The sequence below is a fragment of the Phasianus colchicus genome, chromosome 7, assembly GCF_987193195.1.
Source record: "Phasianus colchicus chromosome 7, bPhaCol1.hap1.1, whole genome shotgun sequence".
Lineage (NCBI taxonomy): Eukaryota > Metazoa > Chordata > Aves > Galliformes > Phasianidae > Phasianus > Phasianus colchicus.
In genome coordinates, this window is record NC_143442.1 from 25,532,724 (window position 1) to 25,553,529 (window position 20,806).

Sequence of the window (20,806 nt, forward strand, 5' to 3'; positions counted from 1 at the left end):
ACAGTAGATTTCATGGCACTATTTCATATCTGAATTGGTAATAATCCTTCAGATAGCACACAAAACCTGAAACAATGCAAAAAAGCTCCCCAAGCAGGGTGGAAACTTCCTTTATTACTAAGAGCCAATGAATCCTACGTGGGATAACACTAACCAATGGAAACATTTAATGTATACCTTTGTTAAATTTAGCAACCAAAGAAATCAATTTCCAATAAAGCTAAGCTCAAAATAAAAAGATCTTGCTGTTATGCTGTCCTAAGCCTGTAACAAACTTCAGGTGTAGGAGTCAGATTTGTCTCCAGTTGAGTCATCGCCTGTTAAAACAGGATATTATACCAATTGCACATCACGTGAATTTTTTAGGCTCAAAGTATCGCCTTCCTTCGAATACTGAAAGCTTTTAGGTAAGGCACTGACTGTACCAGAACACTCTGAAATTTTCATTGCAGTTTCAACTTCTTTGTTTCAACTTTGTGCTAAGTATCCCATAAAATCTTGTACTTTACTAAGATACCAAAATCACTGAATGCTGAAGCTTAGGACAAGACCTACACAAGAGTTACAGAAGAAAACTGAAAGTGTCCCACGAAGTAACAATCATGTCTTCCCCAGCCCCTCTTCTCCCTGCTGTTGCACGCTCCCATTGTTTAGCAAGCTGACCCACACCACAGCAGGAGCCCCCACGGGCTGCTATAATTTGCAAGTCTAGCAAAAACCTAGGCCAGTAGCCCCACAAACACACTACTTACATTTCTGTCAGGTTAGTGACTTAAGTTGCTTAATGAAGAGTTCAGAATGAGTTAAAAGGAGAGGATGGAATACAAAGCAAGGAGCAGGAGTGAGGTGGAACAGAAAGATCTATATCCATATTTTCTAAATGAGTTTGATTTGAACCGACCTCAACTCCCTAGGCTTGCTGGCAATACTCAGCCAGACAGGATCTGTGAATCACTTGCACATTCTTGATAAGCAGAAATGTCAGACCAATTATTAAAAGATGCTATGGCAATCATACATTTCAGTCACCTTATAAACAAAACCAGAAAGCTTCACAAGCTTCCAGGGCTGCAGCATCAGATCATGGAAACAAATGCCGGCAGTACCTCAGACAACCCGATCTGGCCTTCTGGCTGCCTGCCACAAAATCTTTCCTTCATTTAAATTCCGCTCTAATTCTACTCTCTATTGTTTCACTGCTTTAGGGAGCTTTCACTTCACAATAAGGGCATCTCTGCCAATCTAGCCCTGCCTCTATAAATCATTTACTAGTTACATGATTTCATCATACGCAGTGACAGAAACTGCATTCTGGAATTTCAAACATGAGTGTCAAAGTGCACGCCTAGCGGCACCCCGAGCCCTACCAGCAGCCCACAGCAGTGGCTTGCAAGAACCACAGCGAGTCAGCTCATCAACGCAGGGATGAAACACCACGTCAAGAAGGGCAACTTATAGCCACTGTAGGATTCAAACGTTGGTTAAGAGAGGGTGGGAGGCACTCTCACTTGTTTTGGTGTTTTCCCCCCCCAGTTCACTCCACAATAGTGTTCGGTTTTCACCCGTGTCTTGGAGCAAGTCTCTTTTATTCCTTGTAAGATGTGTTACGTCTCATACTCAGACAAAAACAGTCAAGGTCAGTTAATAAACATAAAGCCTCTTTCTGGCTCCCTTAAAATAAACTGCCTTGTGCATGGTCTTCAGAACATGGAGGGACAATCACCTTGCTGGCCAAGGGTACCACCTCACCTGGTTAAACCAGTTAAAAACTGCATCACTGTCGCCAGGAGAGGAACGCTGGCAATTCCAGGTGTCCTGCAGTGTCTTTGGAACAATCTTTCATGTGCAAAACTACTTGTCAAACACAGAATGTGTGCCACCTGAGCAGTTCCAGAGAGAGAGGATACTCTCCACAGGGAAGTAAGTTTTTGTTATTTAAAGTGTCTCCCTAAAACCAACCCAGAGCACCGCAGCTCTGAAGAAATCCATGCTCTGCATGTGAATGGATCCATCAAAAACATTCATGTGAGTACAAATCTCTCCTCCTACAGAGGAGAAAGTAAGGTGGGGCACAGCCACTGGGAGACAATCGTCCCCAGCCAGCAACTTCTGAGAATGTCCAAAGCAGGAGCAAACTGCAAAGTAAGCGTGCCATGAATTCTCCCTCTTTAAGTAATACCAATGCTCATCATCTTCACACTTTGCCAGGAGTTAGGGATTTTTTCCCTGCAATCCCAGTGAAATTGTTTTACCAAATGCTGCATTTTTAATTAATTTTATATCATTTCAAAAACAAATTTGAACACGAGGAATGTTTTCACCAAAACTGCAAAACACTGGAAGGCATTCATGTTAAATAGTTTATGTATATTTGCAATAACAAATGATTTGTTGTTGGTTTTTTATCATGATTTGGTTTTCTTAAACTGACCATCACCACAGGTATTCCTGTTCCAGTTCATCTTCACTTCATTTCATCTCAGAATGTTTGTACACATAACCTGAAATTCAAGTTTTAGGATCTCTTCTAAGCTAATTGCATCTTTTCAATGTTAGCCAATTAAGAATGGCATTGAAGGACAGTTGGATTGATTTTATTTACATTTACTTACTTTTAATTTAAATTGAGAGGGAAGAATATTTATTATAACCAAGCCTGGAACTCTACCTGTAATTAAGGTTTCTGACACATCTTAGAAGAACTCTACTTTTCAGTTGCTTAAGACATTTACTAAATTATCACTGTGGTCAAAGATTGCACACAGCAGGTGTTTTGCTCTTATTTTACTTAAAAGTCCCAAACAGATTCAGTTAAAATGCTTCTGTCACGTCTGCTAGAAAAAAATAGCTTGTGAAGTCTGTATTAAAATACTTGTTGCAAGTATTTTGTTGACAGATTCTAAAACTGGAAGAGCTGGAGCAGAATTTAAGATGTGGCAGACAGGCCGCCTCATCCCAAGGGTGTGGCCTCTGGTTGGTTTGTGGCTAGCTCTTTTTTTCTTTTGGGGAAGTGGAAGGGGAACAGAGGGAGGATTGCTCACTTTCTTCACCAAGTACCAAAATTACAGGCCTCTGAAAAACTTCAGAAGAGGTTGCCAGTTTGGAAACTCAATTTTTCGCAAACCGGCAGCACTGGACATGCTTTACAGCCTTTCAGTTGTGCACATGCTGCTTCCATAGCAGGTAAAAATATGCTCAGCTGCATTACAAACAAGATGAGATGAACTCATCTTTCAGGCCCTCCTCCCACAGCCAAGCACCTACTCTGGTAAAACTGGAATAAAAACAAGATTCTCTCCTATGCTCCTTGCTCTTGCTAAGGAAGCACACAAAATAGAAAGAAACGAAAACATTAAGAATACTAATATGTGGAAAGCAGAGAGAAGACAGCCAAGGGACAAAGCAGCAGTGGTGCTCCTGCTCAAAGAAGCAGGCTAAAAGTAAGAAGAAGGCTAAAGCAAGGGATGGAAGTGAAATAGAGAAAAGGGACAGATGTTGGAAATGTTTGTAATCTTGAATAAAAAGCAAACTTACTTTGTAGAAGTGGCTCTTTTGCTCACCTTCTAGGTACCTGGCCAATAACCTGGCATTTATTCTGTGATTCTGGCCATAACATTGTGCTCAGGAAAAGAAATATTACATTAAGAAATGCTAAGAAATAAACTGCTAGGTTCAAAACAGGCAGGATAGTTTGCTGTTGTTGTTGTTTGTTTTCAACATAAGGCTCTTTGTTTTCCCCCTACTCTTTTTTAATTAATTGCTTCCATATCCTTATTAAAGGCAGCTCTCACCATGGTACTTGGAAGAAAGCAAGCCTGTAAAACTGACTTCATAGTGTTTTTATTCATCTTCCTTCAGACCCTTTGTAGGTTCTTTCTCAGTACTGAGCGGTATTAAGTCTCAAAATTTTAAAAACCTCAAATGCTCCTCTAATTCATCCAAAGATACTGATGAGGTATTCAACGTGATCTATGGAGAATCAGCATTACAGACAAGGTGCAACTCTTCAAGAGATAAAGGCTGTGAAAATGCACACAGACTCTAAAGTTTCCAGCAGTGCACATTTACGGAACCAAACAATCTCCCAACAAGATCAACAGCATTTTTCAAACTGGAACCAAAAGAAATTCTTGTTCCATAGTGTGAAATCATTTGGGCGGAGCCAGGAATATAAGAACTACCCAACAGTTACAGTAGTTGAGCACAAGCACCGAACTCAAGTCAGTGTTCCACCTAAGACACCCAAAGGTGATTTGAGGCAAGCTACCTTCTATTTTTTTGTTCCTAATCAGAAAAATAAGAAGATAGCACAGCCCTATTTCGCTGGCATGTCACCACTGCAAGTTGTCTGACACTTAGAATAATACAGACTAAGAATTTTACTATTCTTCAGCATTCATGGGGATAGAAGTAGCAAGAAATATTTGTTTTAAAGATGACAAAAGTTTACAGACACTTCATTAAAATAAAGTGTCGGTCCTCAGTAGGGCTTTATCTTTCAAATAAAAAGTGGCAAAATCTGAGTAAACCCATGTAATCTAGTTTTATTGATTCTCATACAACAATATGTTAACAGTGTATTTATCAACACAGTCACCAGAAGAAAATTACTAAGTATCAGATGGTCTATTAAGGAGAGTAGGTTTTACACACTATTGTCTGAGTGTGGCAAATCAGAGCATTTGAAGTGGAGAAATACCTAAAGCATGCCAAGACTCTTCCAAAAGCAGGACAAGCTCACCATTTACTGTTGGTTAACTGCCACCTTGAATTAGAACACTGCTTGTCTCTAGGGCTTACCTTTCTTTGTCAGTGGACAGCCACAATGCAGAACAGCAATGGGGAAGAGCTAAGGGAGAAAAGAAGGAAGGAAAAGAAGTGCAAGCAACAAAAATCTCATCGATTCCTCAAGTTCACAGTTGTTTTTCATTAATATTTTTCATGAAGTAATACAACACCAATACTTACAAATGAGTCCTAAAATATATGTCTTGAAGCCCACCAGACTCCCACACATTAAATGATTCACTACTTCAGATGTGAAAAATGAATAGCTTAACAAAACGTTCTCAGGATTTTGTGTGCTTGTTGAAAAATCCTTTGTGCCTAGGTATTTCCTAAAAACTTCACTGAAGACAGGGCTCAAAGTAATTGCATTAGTATTAGACACCAAAACATTCTAGCACCATAATTGGACGATGCTGAGGCTCAGGTACCACTTCACTCTCCTACACAGACAGAACAGGCACTTGAAGAACATCTGACTGGAAAAAAAAGAAACATAACGGTAATACAAAAAGATGAAGAAAGGAAATAAGAATAATAAATTTTCAACTAAGTATTCACGTCCCTACTCTTCATTGTTACACTTGCAATGAAAACCAAGGACACTCAGTATCAAAAGGAAAGCAAATAAAAGGATACATAGGAACTTCCTCAGCTTACTGTAGCTTTGAGAACAGAGAAATGAAATTATGTCTGAGTATAGACACTTGGATTTCCCAATTTAGAAAGAGAAGCAGCTCAACATTAGAAATTCACTTTCATCTAAAATAAGGAACATCTGCCATGTGCCTTGCAAATGCACACATTTTTTGCTGCATCATTAAATATATTTACAGAGTTGGACAACTGCACACATTACCAAGAAAACTACTTGGTCATTTGTTCATTGTTTACTAAACTTCATGGGAACAGCTCAGTTAGACAGAAGATAAATGGATTATAGAAAACAACACATATTTGGATTCTGTGGACTGCTTGGAGTTACAAGTAGACAGAATTGAGAGGTCAGGAATGATCACGACAACTTCAGTTTAACAGCAGAATTCAAAGAGCAGTAACATAAAACAATATATTTCAAATGAAAACATTTTCTGCTTTTGAACTATTTGTATAGAACAGAAACAGAGTAGTTAACAGTGGTAAGAAATTAATAAATGTGGTTGCAAAATTTCTAAAGCCAAAGTTTCATTTGAAGTTGATATCTCTAGTGGTTGTATGTTTTACAGCTTTTCACTTCTCTCCACAGCTGTAGCTGTAGTAAGTAATTTTTCAAAATTGACTTTCAGTTACGAGAAGTATCAAAAACAACCATCAGTTTGGGATCATAATGAAAAAAACCCCAAATGGTGACGTAGATGACAGGGGACTAGTTGCCAGCAAACCTAAGATATGCCCCTGTGGAATGCTTATCAGATAGGTACTTCATCTGACTGTGCTCCTCCTTCTACCTTTATCCATATGCTCTGTAAGCATTCTCATGCTTTTTCTCATTACAATGACAGCTGGGCCTCAGTGCTATATATATATATATATATATATATATATATATATATATATATATATATATATATATATATATATATATATATATATATATATATATATATATATATATATATATATATATATATATATATATATAAATCTGTGCTGCAATAGCCAGTGGTATGTGCAGAACAAGTTCTCAAAACACAATTGGCATTCCAGAAAAGAAAATCCAGGGAAGGAGAGTCGCCTCCAACTTCCAAGAAACAACGATGTTTATATAACGTAGACAATTGCTGACAAAGTAAAAGGAGTTATTTTTAACTCTTTAGCTTTGTGGCTGCACTTGAGGGAGGCTCCCATTTCCTTTCTTCATCTGGCTACTACTTCCTTTTCCCTTCGCTGCTTTTACGAAGAATTTGGGCTCGCAGCTGGCAACAACCCATTGCAAAAGCTGAATACTGCTTGAAAACCAACTTCTGCCTTAAGGGGCAGCAGTCAACTTTACTTTTGAATGCATCTATTTCTGTTCCATACAGAAATAGCAATCCTGAATTAGGGAAGGCCTGAACATGAACCAGCAGGCCAGTCAGGAGACACAGACTCACACTGCCACTGCTCCAACCAGTATGAACAAAGGAGGCACAGGTCTCACACAAACATTTCTACCCTTTGCTTAAGCATTGCCACTTGGTGTGATCTCTCACACTTGAGACTCAAGTTAACTCAAGTATGAGAATCCGTACGCACCGTCATACACAAGTCTAAAGCAATATGACTTATCAGCTGTTGCTAATCAAAATCAAATATTTTGTCCATCATGAAAGAGGAATCTAAAAGCTTTTCTCTGGGAATATCATTGCTAGAAACCTAGTAAATGCTGACCATTTATGTTAATGTCAGTAAATTTTACTGTCATGAACTAAAACAAGTCTTCCTCACTTCTGAAAAGAACTGGATAAATGCTAGTGTGTGGCAGGTATGGAGGGGAGAAAGAATGTCTTTGGAATTCTATCTTTGTCTTCAAACAAAGACTTTTGAGATGAAGAGGGTCTTTGTATTCACATTTGTATACATTTAGTGAATAGAAACCGGAAGGACAGGAAGGGCAGAGCAAGCAAAGACTGCTCCAGTTCTAAGCTAGCTTCCAAAGCTTGATCTCATTACTCTTACACACATGAAGACAAAGATGAAAACTCAAAATGATTTTAGCAAAACTATGAAGGAATGTTATCCAGTGCCATTTCAATCTGCCACCTCATTCATGAGTAGACCATCTCCAAAACAGGATAATTATGCTCTTTTTTTCTGGAACTGTCACCCTATTTCTCCCATACATTTAGTAGTTACAAACGCTTTTTTTTTCTACATATAGTGGAAAAAATAAACTATCAGCTTGCCTTTCAAGTATCCTTGAATGTTCTGATTAATGCACTGCAGGAGAAATTGTTAGGAATTCTATGGCATAGAACCCTTACACTTCCTAATGATCTGAAGAGCCCTTCAAAAATTTTTATCCCAGCTGGCTCCCTCCCTTCCCCTGCAATCCTAACCTAAGCTTCACATGATTCTTTTGAAATCATTACTTAAATATATGCATCTGAGAGCACTTCCTCAATTACTTACTCAAGCACACACACCTTTAAAACAAGTTCAGTAGATGAGCCACCTCTCAAGAGATACAAGCCAAGTTAACTTAGGCAACAACTGTCCTATACTGCCTCTCATCTACCTTCTTCTCTGCAGATCACCCCACCGCACTTCCCCCCAACAAATGATACACTCACAGAGGATCTGTTATCTGTGTTATCTGCTAATCAAGATTCTCATAGTTCACGCTCTGCAAGATAATAAAAGAAGACAGAGAAAAAGAATGACCCACTTTTAGAAAGCATACCAGAAGAGTCAAGGAAGCTGAGCATTCCTTAGGGGAAGAATAAACTTCAGTCTTTTGCACTTCCTTTATGCATCCCTGTTGACCTGAGCACTTATGAAAGATCTCTTTTTAGTAACATGATACAGCTTGTTTCTTTTCATTACAGCAAAGAAAAGCATAAAACACCAACGTTCAATTTTTAAAATCTTTCAAAATAATTGAAATAAGGGGAATAAGTGAAAATGAAGAAGGGAGAATACCAGGGAAGAAGCAGATGTAAAGAATCATCTCCAAACTGGTGGAAATAGCATCCATGGATAAGAGACAAGCAAGGTCTATAATTACAAGAGTTTAATTCTCTGCAGGAACCTAAAATTACTTCTTTTCCCACCAAATGAGGAAGAGATCCCATAGAGAAAAACATTTCATAGAACGTATCACACTTACGCATCATGCAGCTGAATTAAGGCTAGACAGATAGTTTCTTTATGATTGAGCTCGTTTGTTTTTAAAGCAGTGCTTCTAAGTAATTAAGGCTTTGCTACTGAAAACAAACTACAGAGTGATGTTTTTTCTGTTCTAAATACAGTATTTACCACTCCCCTTCCTTAACTGCTACACTTGCACCTTAAATTGCAGGGGAATTACCTCCACCTTTGTTCCAGCAAAACAATTGACAAGGGAGAACAAACAATACGTTCCATGCCAAATAAGATAAAACATTAAATTCCAGTGGGTATTTGCAGTATATCAAGTATTCTGCAGCAACTTTGCACACACACACCTACAACATCTTTCATGTACTACAAATCAGGTGTGTGCACAGAGGCAATCAAAGCAAAGCATTTGGCAAATTATTTTGCTTCCATCTTAACTGATCCCATTCCTTGACATCTCTTTGCTCACAAACTCTTAACATTCATTCTCAGTCTGACTGCTGAATCCCACAGCTCATGCCTCCTTGGTTATCATACAATGGCCTGGGTTGGAAGGGACCTCAAAGGTCATCAAGCTTCAACCCCCCCCTGCATCAGGCAGAGCCACCAACCTCCATATCTTATACTAGACCAGGGCATCTGCTGCTCACTGGATGTCTAAATATCACCAAGAAAACCAGGCAATGTCTTTCCGCACTTTCTTCATAGCTCCACAATGTTCCTTTCCCAAGAGTCCTCCCCAGTAACAATAGGTGCTACATAGGAGTCAAGTTAACGAGTCCAGCAGAACTAATTAAACTGGGTTCAGCTCTGTGCTGCATCACATCTTACCTCCCAATTTTGATATGCCTTAGAAGTTTACATGTACCCTATAAAAAAAAAAAAAAAGCCATTTCCTTAGAAATCTTGTTATAAAAAGTCAAAGTTCACTCTACTACCCTTCAATTACAAGAGAGAAATGAATCTCTAATACTGCTTCCTGATACCTTTTGCTACAAAATTGTACTGTGAACTTCCTGCCACCCAACTAGATATCAACCTTTCCCTTCAATCGAATATAATTAGCTCTGCAGCACTTCATTAAATCACTTCTTGCAAAAACCACCAGCTCTATGAAATGGCAAGAAACCAACGGATTGCAATCCAAATAGCATCTTTTCAAGTCAAGATCCTTAACTGTAGGAAGAACACTTCTGGTGATCACACAGAGCTCTTGCCTTTCCACATACCCACCATCACACATTCTTAAGCTGCAAGGTCACTTTTTAAAGGTTATTACTTTTCCTTGTTTGGTACAGAATGAACGATGCTCTCATGCCTGTCTAGACTGAAACTTGATGGAATGCAGTTACCTCTCTCTGTACCTCATATTCCCACACCTCAACAGAAGTGAAGCAAGTTCTGGTGTTATCAATTAAATGCTGCGAGTAACAGCTTTATTTAATTGCCACAAAGGAATTTACTATCAGATTCCATTGTATACCTCACTCATTTCTCATTTATGTACTTCAGCTCAAAATGATAACTATTTGCATGAGGCATTCCTAAATATTTAAAACTATTTAGTTGCAATGTAGTAACATCAGTAACATAAAGGTACATAACCCTATGTGCTCATTCTATCTACCTTAAAGATACAAACAAACAATAAAAACACTGTGGGCAGGGAAAAGTGGGCAAATTTAGGAAAATAATGTTAAAACCATGGACCAACCATAATGCTGTTAAATGTCCAATTAGGACTCATGCCTGGTTTTATCCGGAGAAGCAAGGATATAGCAATAGCTTTACTTCTCAGAGTTTCCTAATAGCTGCACTAGAATGCCTGGTCTCCAAAACTTCTTTCAAGTCCAAAGGACTAGTGAGTGGCAAATATAAATGAGGAAAGTATTTAGTGCAATCCCAAATAAGTGGGTGGGATTACCTCAGCATCTTCAGCATCCAAAAACATAGATCAGTGTTTCTGAATTGGACTGTCCCAAAGTGATTCTGGTTATAATCAGGAACAGAGAAATGTCCAAAAAAAAAAAAAAAAAAGTTGAAAGGTTCTTAACTGACATCACTAGAGCATAAAAAGAGCAACATATAAATAAATTTCTGAGTAAATGTAGAACTCAGATGCAGATTTTCACTTTTCCTTCAGTAATCAGATCCAGCAGACAAGCTGGCTGATAGAGTAAAAGGACAGTATTTCTTATTATCTTAACTAGTTTAAATTAGGAGCCTTGCTAAAGGCTGTTGACACTGATTTATATTTTGCATTCTGTGTGAATATATTGCCAGAAGACTGGGGGATCTAATTCAATATCTCTTGTAATGCATTCCCTCTGATAACTTCATTGAAGCATCTCCTGCTCAAAATACACTTGCAAGTCCAGTATATCCATAATGAGAAGTGCCTTAATATTTTAGCATCTCATTGCCTTTTTTTTTTCTGCACACAGGTAAGGGAGGAGAACATATCTGTGCATTCCCAATGTGCACCTATGAAACTGTTCACGTTATGTTTTTGTACCATTATTTCTATTTTGCACATCTCATTTTTAAGATTCATTTACTATGTTGTGTCATATTTGGATTCCATATTCCTGTGCCCTAAGGAACTACAACTACAACAAAGTGGTGTCATATAGTCTGCATCCAGGTAAGTAAAACAATAACCAGAATTCTCTTTATTTTGCACACCAGCATTCCACACCACTACTTCTTACAATGAGGGAAGCTAGATTTGCTGACGGCTTCAATAGCAGAACTACTTCTCTGACAGGAAGCAATAGGAGTGAAGAAAGTCTACTCCTCACTTATTTCTATATTTGTACAGAAAAAATGAAGGAATAAAAACATTCACTGTGAGACTGTAAACGATTAACTAACGTAAACAATCACAGCCAAATAATTGTGCTCAGCTGCAACACCATTAACTACCGCAAGCTAAATTTCACTAAAATTTAATTAAGCCAGATTCGTCTTCGAAGTAAAAGAGAAATTACTTAACAGACCCTGGTACAAAACTTGAATACAATTATTAAGTGTGAAGTTTACCAGTCAGTCACACAAAACAAACTGTTTTTAAGGAGTTTTTGGAAATTAGCAATATCAAGCAAACAGTTTTGAGCAGTGAACCGGATTGGAAATTTAATAGCATATGGAGTACTTAAGAACATATGTACACATAATAAACACACACATATATGCATATTCATGGCATATAGGGAATACATACTACCAACAGCCATTCTTATGCGTCGTACAGAAAAAGTTTACGGAGAGACTCAAATACTGCCACAGGGCATCACAAAAAATTTCCCCCAATTTAAGAGGAATTAAACTGTTTTCTCATCTTTTTCACTTGAGATTCATGGACTCTCATCCCAGCCCCTGAAGCACAGAGCACTGGAACACGTTCTTCCACTTCTCAGCTGCCTCCTGCTGAAGTCCCAGCAGCGAGCGCTGCGAGGCAGGCGCGTGTGCACGGCAGCAGGCCTTTGGCTCCCGCTTCAGATGGCAGACCTGAGCATGTATGTCTATTTCAATCATGGCAGCTGCTCCAGCTACAGATCCCTTGCCTGGGCGATTACCACTAGAAATGAAGAAAAAATTTTAAACATGCAAGCATAAGAAACCCACACTGTGATGGCATCTAGACAAGCTTCATTACAGGGTTCCTTTTATCCTTCTCTGTAACTAGAATTATTTTAATACAAAAAGATTGCTCCTGGTCTAAGTGCCTGCTTTGCATACATATTTCGGTGCCACAGCGTAACTGAAGTGATACGTGCTACAATTCTTCTGCTACAATCTCAGCTTTCCCCAGCTTACAAATACTGGCTCTACCAATCTTTCAAGTCTCAGCTAAATATAATTAAAATTTATATTTGAGAACCAGTAATGATGAGTAAATAATCTTCAAGTAAGAAGGTCCCTCGTCTGCAAATAAATACAGAGAAGTTACTTCTGGGGTTCAGGTTTAAATAAATGACTGGTAAGGCTCACAGCACGGGATATGTGCTCTAGATACGTGCTAGGCCTGCACCAAGATTATCACAACTTAGAAGTTACAAGGACACAAGAGCTTCCAAACTCAGATGCCTGAAAGGAAAAAAACTTGACTCATAAAAAGAAGATTTTCTTAAGCATCTAAAACAATATACTCTCTAAGATTGGAGTTATTTAATACATTCATTAATAAATAAAACAGCTTGTGCAATAACATGACCAGCCACATTTTCTGGAAAATCTTGGAAATTCTTGGAAAATCTAATTAGGGTTCCATAATGCTCCATGAGTTTTGTTCCAAGTATCCAGATCCACGCTGCTTCGGTGGCACAAACAGAATGTTTTATTTTTAAGAGAAACAGAGTCAAACAGAGGGAATCTGATAACGCAAAAGCAACAGAGCATGTCCACTTAGTCCTCTGGTAACTGAACTGTGTCAGGGCCGCTCAGGCCAGGTGAACCTGACCTCTGACAAGCAGACTGAAGTTCACTCAAGGCCAAGAATGAGCAGCTTCTCAGGTGACACTGCCACACTGCCAATCCCCAACACTGCAATGTCAATTAAGTGCTGCATTCTTTAATATATAACTTAATGAACCCAATTAATATATACAACCTATGATTATACTTTCAGTCATCTCAAAAAAAAAAAAAAAAAATCTTGCAACCTCAAATAGAATAAGCATATATAGAATAGAATAAATGCAGTCCCAGTGTTCAGCTAAATGCACCAGCCACGTGCTAGCATCGCATAGCCCACTTGACCAGGACAGTCAGTACCCTGGACCAAAGGATCACGGTAGCACTGGCTTTGTCACCATCTGCCATTTACTCCAATCGTGCATGTCATACTAAATGCCTTTTAAGTACATCTACTTAACACAAATAATACAACTATTTCTCATGCTCATCACAGATTCAAGTATGTATAATACATAACAAAAGCATCCAACGGGTCTGCAGGAAAAACGTTACAGTAACAATGAAAAGATGTCATAACAAGAAATTGTAGTACATTTAATGTGTGGGATGTCTGAAACAAGGGTTCTGTATACACAGGATAATCAAATCTAGTTCTAAAAGAGTAAAAAACAATGCACACAATAAACTGCAAGTTATTCACACACACCATGAAGTCATAAATGGATGACAATCATGCCATAAAGTGATTTGGGCATTGTTTTGGAAGTTTACTTAAAGTGCTGAGTACACAGTGTCCCAAATACAATCGTTCTGCTAGCTGTAGACTAGAGACATCTAACTTCTAAAAAACATGCCCTTTCTTCCACATTTCTTACCCAATGCACCCCTCCCACAGAAGTGATTGCCAGCTGCCCCTCAGTCCCCCTGTGGCACCCCAAGGGAAGCCCAAACATGCAGACACTGCTCTAAAGCACAGCACGCACCGCCAGGTGCGGCATTGCTGTGCTGTACTGGACAACCAATTTTAAGCAAACAGACTTGCAGGGGTTCAGTTCTGCCCAACCTTTCCTTTGGGAAAGTTCTACCTTGGACTTCTTTTCTCCTAATTTTTGTGAAAGCAGGAGTAAATTAATCTCTTGAGAGACTATTAGCATCTTCCACATATGGTTGAAATTGGCCAGCAGATTCAGGAGTTACTGATTGAAATAGAAGGGACTGCAGATGGCAGTGACATGAAAAGGAGTCTTCTGTGTCTACACTGCCAGTTTTTCCCTTCCTGTCTCACAGAGAAATAAGAGACAAAAGAAAAGCACAGAGTACTGAGAGATGCAGAGTACGGACACCTTCACAACCCAAACACAAGATGTGTTTTGCTACAAACCTAAGGAGGCAATGAACAAAACAGAAAGCCCCTAGTGACTTGGAACAAAATCACCTCCCAGACACCTTGTGGTTTCCAAGCTTATGAGGTTGAGAGAAGGGTAAGAGGGTAAAGACATCATCTAAATGACTAAGTCTCACTCATTCTCTCAACAGCCACCAGAAGCCTTCAAAACTGCTACCTACAACTATGCTTTCTTTCCCTCTCCCCAGGGCAAAAACTTCCTTCCCCTACACAACTGCAGGCACGCATTCTCCCAGCAAGTTTGACAAATGCAAGACATCTCTGTCCGATACACCTTGGTTCTCATCTGTTGAGAAACAAATTCAGTCCTTCATCCTTTCAAACCTCTGCAGCACTGCCAGCTGCTCCTTCCATTCACTCACACCAACTGGCCTCCCTGAGCAGATCCCACCGCTGCTCAGCCCAGCTCCCAGCTCTGCAGATCATGAGAATTAACTCTGAGACACTACACTTTGACATATGAACAATTTACCAGGTCTCTGCTGCTCTCTGGCAATTGACTGCCTGCATGCGTACAGTGTGCTGTAGGTTCAGGTGCATCACCACATTAATTGAGGCCTATCTTAAAAAAATCTATCAGAGCGGGGAAAGGGAACTACTACTGTTGCATTTCAAAACACGTGGTAACTAAGTACAGTAACAGGACAGGCTGTGCAATCCCTCTTCACTGAAGATGCTAGTTAGACAAATGCATCCAGACCATGTAGGATACAGGAGTCGCTTCCAGCCTTATACTTCTGTGAGCTCATTTCAAAGGCGAAAAAACAACTAAAGCATATTCAGTACCCAAAGTGTTCTTCTGTTTTGGAGAACTGTTCTTCTATTGCATTATTTTTCAGTTGAAATTGAAGGAGTTAGTAGCATCACCAAGCCTACAAGCTTAACAAAATAAACACAACTACATGCAAGCTACACACAGATTCCTGTCCTACCGAATGCACAGCATCATCGGGACTGTTTTATTCAGACATAAACATTCTGTCCTGAATGGAACTTTGCGCCCTGCTTACGCACAGTCTGCTCAGAAAATGAAAGCAGACGTTCATGGCATGGCTGGACTTTGAGCCCAAACACAATATAACTCCTGTGACAGGAAACCATGCACTCTGCTGTGGGAATAAAGCATTTGTGAAGAACCTAACAGATCACCTTTCTCTTCCCTCTGGTGAGAAACGCAAGGGAAGGTAACATCTGCCAAAGACTCTATGACAGTGACTACTGAGACTGCTGATAAATACATTATGATACGAAAAAGCAATGTAAAAATCAACAGATTTTTTTTTTTTTTAAGAGAAGTTTGAAATATGTGCTAAAGAGGGGTCATCAAAACAGCCACTTCATTATGAGAGTATTTCTTATAGGAAATACTTCTATCTTTGTCCCTGGTGAAATAAGGCTTGCCCTCCTGCACCAGAGAACAGGCAGACAATTCAGCCAGCGTTTACACAAGGTTTCTTTGAGGGAAAACATCCAAACTGAAACAGCCGTGTAATGGTTCAGGGCTTGAAATTTGGGCTCCTGAGCAATCTGGCCAGTGCATCTCCCATTTCCTTACAGGATATGCCTACACCACACAGCACAGTACAGAAATACCCAGGTTTGATCAGGAACTGGAGGCAGCGTAGCTGAAATATCAAAGAGGTTCATGCAGGCTGATTTGCCTAATGAAAAAAGGCTCTTCTCAGAAGGGTGAGGGGGTTCATGCACGACTCCGCACTTACACAGCCACACAACTGGAGAGTTAATGAAGTCCTAATCTGACACACAGGCTGTGCTTCCGTGCCTCCATCAAGCACACTGCTTGTGTCCTTCACATTGACAGCCCATGTCCAGCTGCTATGCTAGGACTTCTGAGAAAGCTCCCAAACCAAACAGAAAAGTAAATAAGATTTTTAGATTACAACTGACTGAGCCATTAATGATGGGTATAGCACTAGTCAAGAAGTAGACACTGAGGAACAGATAGATTTAAGAAAACTGTTTAATATGCAAGATAAGTCAGTTACTAATTCAAAGCACTGATAAAGTAACTGAGTTGAATGGCCAAAAGGAGTTCTTTCTCATGTCACACAATTCATATTTCAAACAAATTATGTTGAGACACTACAGTAGCTCCAACTGGCAAGACAGAACAGGATAAAGAAGCTTCGGTTCACTCATTTTAATTAATAATTAAAACAATCATCTGGGGAAAAACAAACACCCCTTCAATCTCCATGCAATTCTTTTCACTCTGAAAATCTTGATCCACACACATACAAGCACAAGGGAAAGGCCCACAAAGATAAAAAGACATTCTACTTGCTTTAACTCTTACTTCATGTTTTCCACAAGTCATTTACACATTAGACAAAGGAATGCTGTCTGGTGCGGGTATGCAGAAAGAAGAAATAGTGGTTTAGTACTGTGTATCACATAAGGCAAGCAAATGGAACAAGATTAATATCTAGTTCATACGAACACCCAAATGAAATTCTTCAGCACTACTGTGGAACAGTTCAAAGGTTCACCAGCCACCTCTTAGGCACAACCCTCACAATTAATGCATCCAAACCCTCCTTAATATAAGGGAGCATAAATAAAGTCTCACAGCTCTAAACAAAAGATTTAGAAAGAGGGATTTCAAGTAACTTGATTCTTCATTTATCAAGTGGTGCAAATCTTCCTTTTTTTTCTTAACATACTTTAAAATCCCTCAATCTTTTATCTAAAACTAGTGTAAATAAAATGTACTCCTTTTTAAGAGAATGGCTGCAGTGAAAAATATATAATCCAAATACAAAGCTACCAGGTACTTGTTAGGATCTAGATCTTCCAGAGAAAGCCAGCAGCATTTTTCTCCTAATAACATCCGAAGGAAAAAAAAAAAAAAAAAAGAGGCAGAGAACCCCACCTGAATCTAGTTCTTCATTATGCGCTCATCTAGCAGAGTGAAGGAAGGACTACCACACTAAGCTCAGGTCTTCGCTGAGCTCCCCCGAGGAGATCTACATTTTCTCAAGGCAGAATGCTACAAACCTATTACAAAAATACTTTCCCTCTGATGTCATGATTTTGCACTCATAAACACTCAGTTCCAAGTACTGTGGAGATACAGTACCCATCGGAAGATCCAATTAATAAACGGTTTCCAGGCCAGAATCAGCACTGTCATTGATGCGAGCATAACAGTTCATGCTCCGGGGGGAGGGGAAGAGAAGAAATAATGTTGGCTCTTTCATGAACATAAAAGGGCAGAATTACACATTAGTGTAGCTTCCCCATGTATAGACATTTTTTCCCTGAAATGCAGCGTAAATCTAAAATCAACCATTAGTTACTTTAAGTAAAGCTCAAATCATTTGTGTAATTACTCTTACAGAGGATTACGACCAAAGTTTGTATAATGTAGATTGTTAACATTTCATAATTAAGGAATAAATCACAACGGGAAAATGGGTCCCTATTCACAAACAGCCAAACAAGTGGGCATCATTAATACCCTCATAACAAGGCAAGACCAGAACTGAAACATAGGAACACTGCTGCCAGGTCAGGATGGAGGTGAACCGGCAGAACCGTGCGGACGGGCTCGCACCGCACCTGCCCAGCCCTGGGCCTCCTCAGAGCCGTGCTCGCTCCTTCACTGCCCTTCTTCCTCACCACGGCAAAGCAGTGAGCAGCCTGCCCAAGCGTTCGTGACAAGGGGGGGAAAAATCCTGTTCTTCTTTTAATCGTTATTATTACATTTGAACGGTTAGGCAGCGGGCACTCTTGATTCCTGCGTGCTTTAAATACCAAGACATCTGACCTTCAGAAGTCCCTTCTTCCTGAAGAAAAATCATTCCCAGAAAAATTAACACAGACTCTACAGAGATCAATCTAAAATAAGAACAGTCACAGGTCGGGATGATGCCGATAACATCAGTTTTTTCATGCTAGTATTCTTCTGAAAGAGACCTCTTAAGAAGAGGAAGAAAAGAAATCTGGGGCTGTCCAGTCAGAGCAATGAACCAACTGCCTATCCAACGTGATTTTCTTACGAAGAAGGATTCATTTGTAAACTACACACAGGCTACTAAAACAGCATGAGAAGCACCGAGCCCTGCAAAATTGGATTCTGATTAGTAAAATGACAGGAAAGTTGTAGGAGTCTCCCACAACAGCTGGGAAATACAGACAGTCCTGGCACTGCGGGCATAGATATCGGTGCCCACTGACAGCAGTAGCACTTGAGGAGCTCCAACGTGCTCAGCTGTCACCAGGGCAGAGCCAAAAGTGGGAGACCAGTGCACCTCTCTTCCAATATCGGGATCAAACGTCTCAGGTATCAAACATGAAGCCTCCGAGCAAAGTTAAAAATAGGTCCGAGAGCCCAAAAATATGGCTAAGGACAGCCTTACAATCTGTGCTTCCACCTCCTTGTTTAAAAAAGAATCCTCTTCGAGACCTTCCTGCGTTCCTCATCAGCTCTTTGTGCTGCCGGCCTACAGCAGCGAGCGACAATAGGAGCAGCCGGTTTGCTACAGATCGCCCCCGGGAAACAAACGTACCTTACGATCGGTCTGTCACGGGGCTGCAGCACACGCTCCAGGCCCTAAGAGCACGGATGCCGATAAAATTAAAAATGGCTGTGCCCAGGGATCCCACAGCACAACCGGCACAGCTCCGCCGGCGATTAAAATATATATTAAAAACGCCCGCATTACCTTACCGAGGGCGCGGCATGCAAAACGAAAAGATTATTTCAATTTTGGAAAAACACCGAAGCGAGAAGCCGAGAGAAGCGGAGCCGCACAGAACGCGCACCCCGACTGCGGATGGCTCATTTACACAATAAAGCAGAAATAAAGCAGATTCACGCCGCCGGCCGCCCCGACGCGCGGCCCTCCCCGGGCGCCCGGCACGGACCCCGCACGGAGCCGCCGCCGGACCGCGCCCCGCCGTGCCCGAACGCCGTGCCCGGTACTTACCGGCCGCAGCGCCGGGCTGCGGGGCGGCGGCGGCGAGCAGGAGCAGGAGCGGCAGCACGAGGCGCCGCAGCGAGGCCGTCATCCTGGGGGCGCGGGGGTCGAGGCGGAGTAGGGTGGGAAATAAAGACACCGACGAGAGCGATTTCCTCCGTTTTCCGGCGGCCGCGGCGAGCTCTCGGCTCTCGGCTCACGGCTCGGTCCGCGAGGGCGGACGGCAGGTGAGGGGCGCCGGCCGTGCTGCTACTCCGTCGCGGCGGCCCGCCCGCATGGCTCCGCGGCGCCGGGGAGGACGCCGGCCGCTGCCGCCCGGCTCCGGGAAAGGCGTCGCGCCGCCGCCCGCCTCGGGAACGCGCTTATTTCCCACGCAGCTTCACGATATCGAAGAAGCAGCCGGGCTGGGAAGGAAACATATCCAGACGGGAGGCGGCGGCTGTCACTCGCGGCAGCCCCTCGCGCCGCCCGGCTCCGAGGGCCGCGGGTGCGGAGCCGGCCGCCGCCCGGCGGAGGGCCTCGCCGCCTTCACGCGTCCGCGGACGAGACCGGCTGCGCTCCGTGCGCGGGGGCTACGGCCGCCCCCCGGCCCATCCGCCCGCCGGCTCCGCAGCCCGGCCCCCGCGGCGACGCCACCCCCGGCCGCCCCGACGGAGGTGGGGCGCGGGGCGGCGGGAGCGAGGCCCCTCCTCGGCGGCCCCGGCGCCCGGCCGCGTTCCGCGGAGGCTCTTCCCCCGCGCCGGTAGAACGGCGCTCCCCCTCCTCTTCCTTCTCCTCAGCGCTCCGCGAGCCGCTTCCGCGCCAGCCCGGCCGGCCTCTCTCAGCTCCGAGCGGGGCCGGGCGCGGCCGTGCCCGCGGGGCGGGGAGCGGTTCGGTCCCTCCGCGCTGCCAGCGCCTTCCCCGACGCCGGGCTGGCCGGCGAGGGGCGGTCCGGCGCCGCCTCCTTCCCGTAGCCCTCCGAGGGCCGCAGAGCCCGCCGCCCCGCCGCGGCTCGCGCCCCCTCCCGCCCGCCGCCACCAACGGCCGCGCCTCGCGCCAGACACAAAGGGGACTCGCTCCAACCGCCGGCCCGGGGCGCCGCGCGCCACCCCTCGCGCCCCGCCCCCGCCGCGCCCCTGACCATAGAGGCGGGCCTCCGGGAAGGTAAAGAGGGGCACCGCCGCGAGGAGGGGCGGCGCTGTGCGCGCGGGCCGTTGGGGCTCCGCCATGTTGGGAGGGGGGTTCAGCCGGCGAGGGGCTGCGGTTCTGCGTCCGCCTCGAGCCTCGCGTTTCTCCTTGAACAAACGCTCGCGGATCTGCCCCGTCTCCCGCCTCGAGCCCTGCCGCGGTCCCCGCCGAGCTCCAGCAGCGCGGTGGTACCCGAGTCAAACGTGCCCTGCTCGCGCCTGGCAGAACCATTATGTGCCGCTTAAATTAAAGACGTTTCTTGTTTTCAAAACAAAGATTAAAAAGTCGA

General features: G+C 42.7%; 1 protein-coding gene across 3 annotated transcripts in view; it reads right to left on the reverse strand.

The window, feature by feature from the left end:
* Positions 1-19,876, reverse strand: part of BMPR2 (bone morphogenetic protein receptor type 2) — a 103,546-nt gene extending 83,670 nt beyond the window's left edge. For 2 of the 3 annotated variants that reach the window (XR_016468358.1, XM_031601249.2), the window contains exon 1: positions 19,360-19,874. Coding sequence is in view for 2 of the 3 variants with exons in the window: in XM_031601249.2 (XP_031457109.1) it covers positions 19,360-19,441 (82 nt within the window). In the remaining variant the exon portion in view is untranslated. Of the gene's footprint in view, positions 1-19,359 lie in introns of all 3 variants that reach the window. The other variant, XM_090144200.1, reaches the window with a different exon arrangement.
* Between the last annotated feature and the right edge of the window lie 930 nt (positions 19,877-20,806).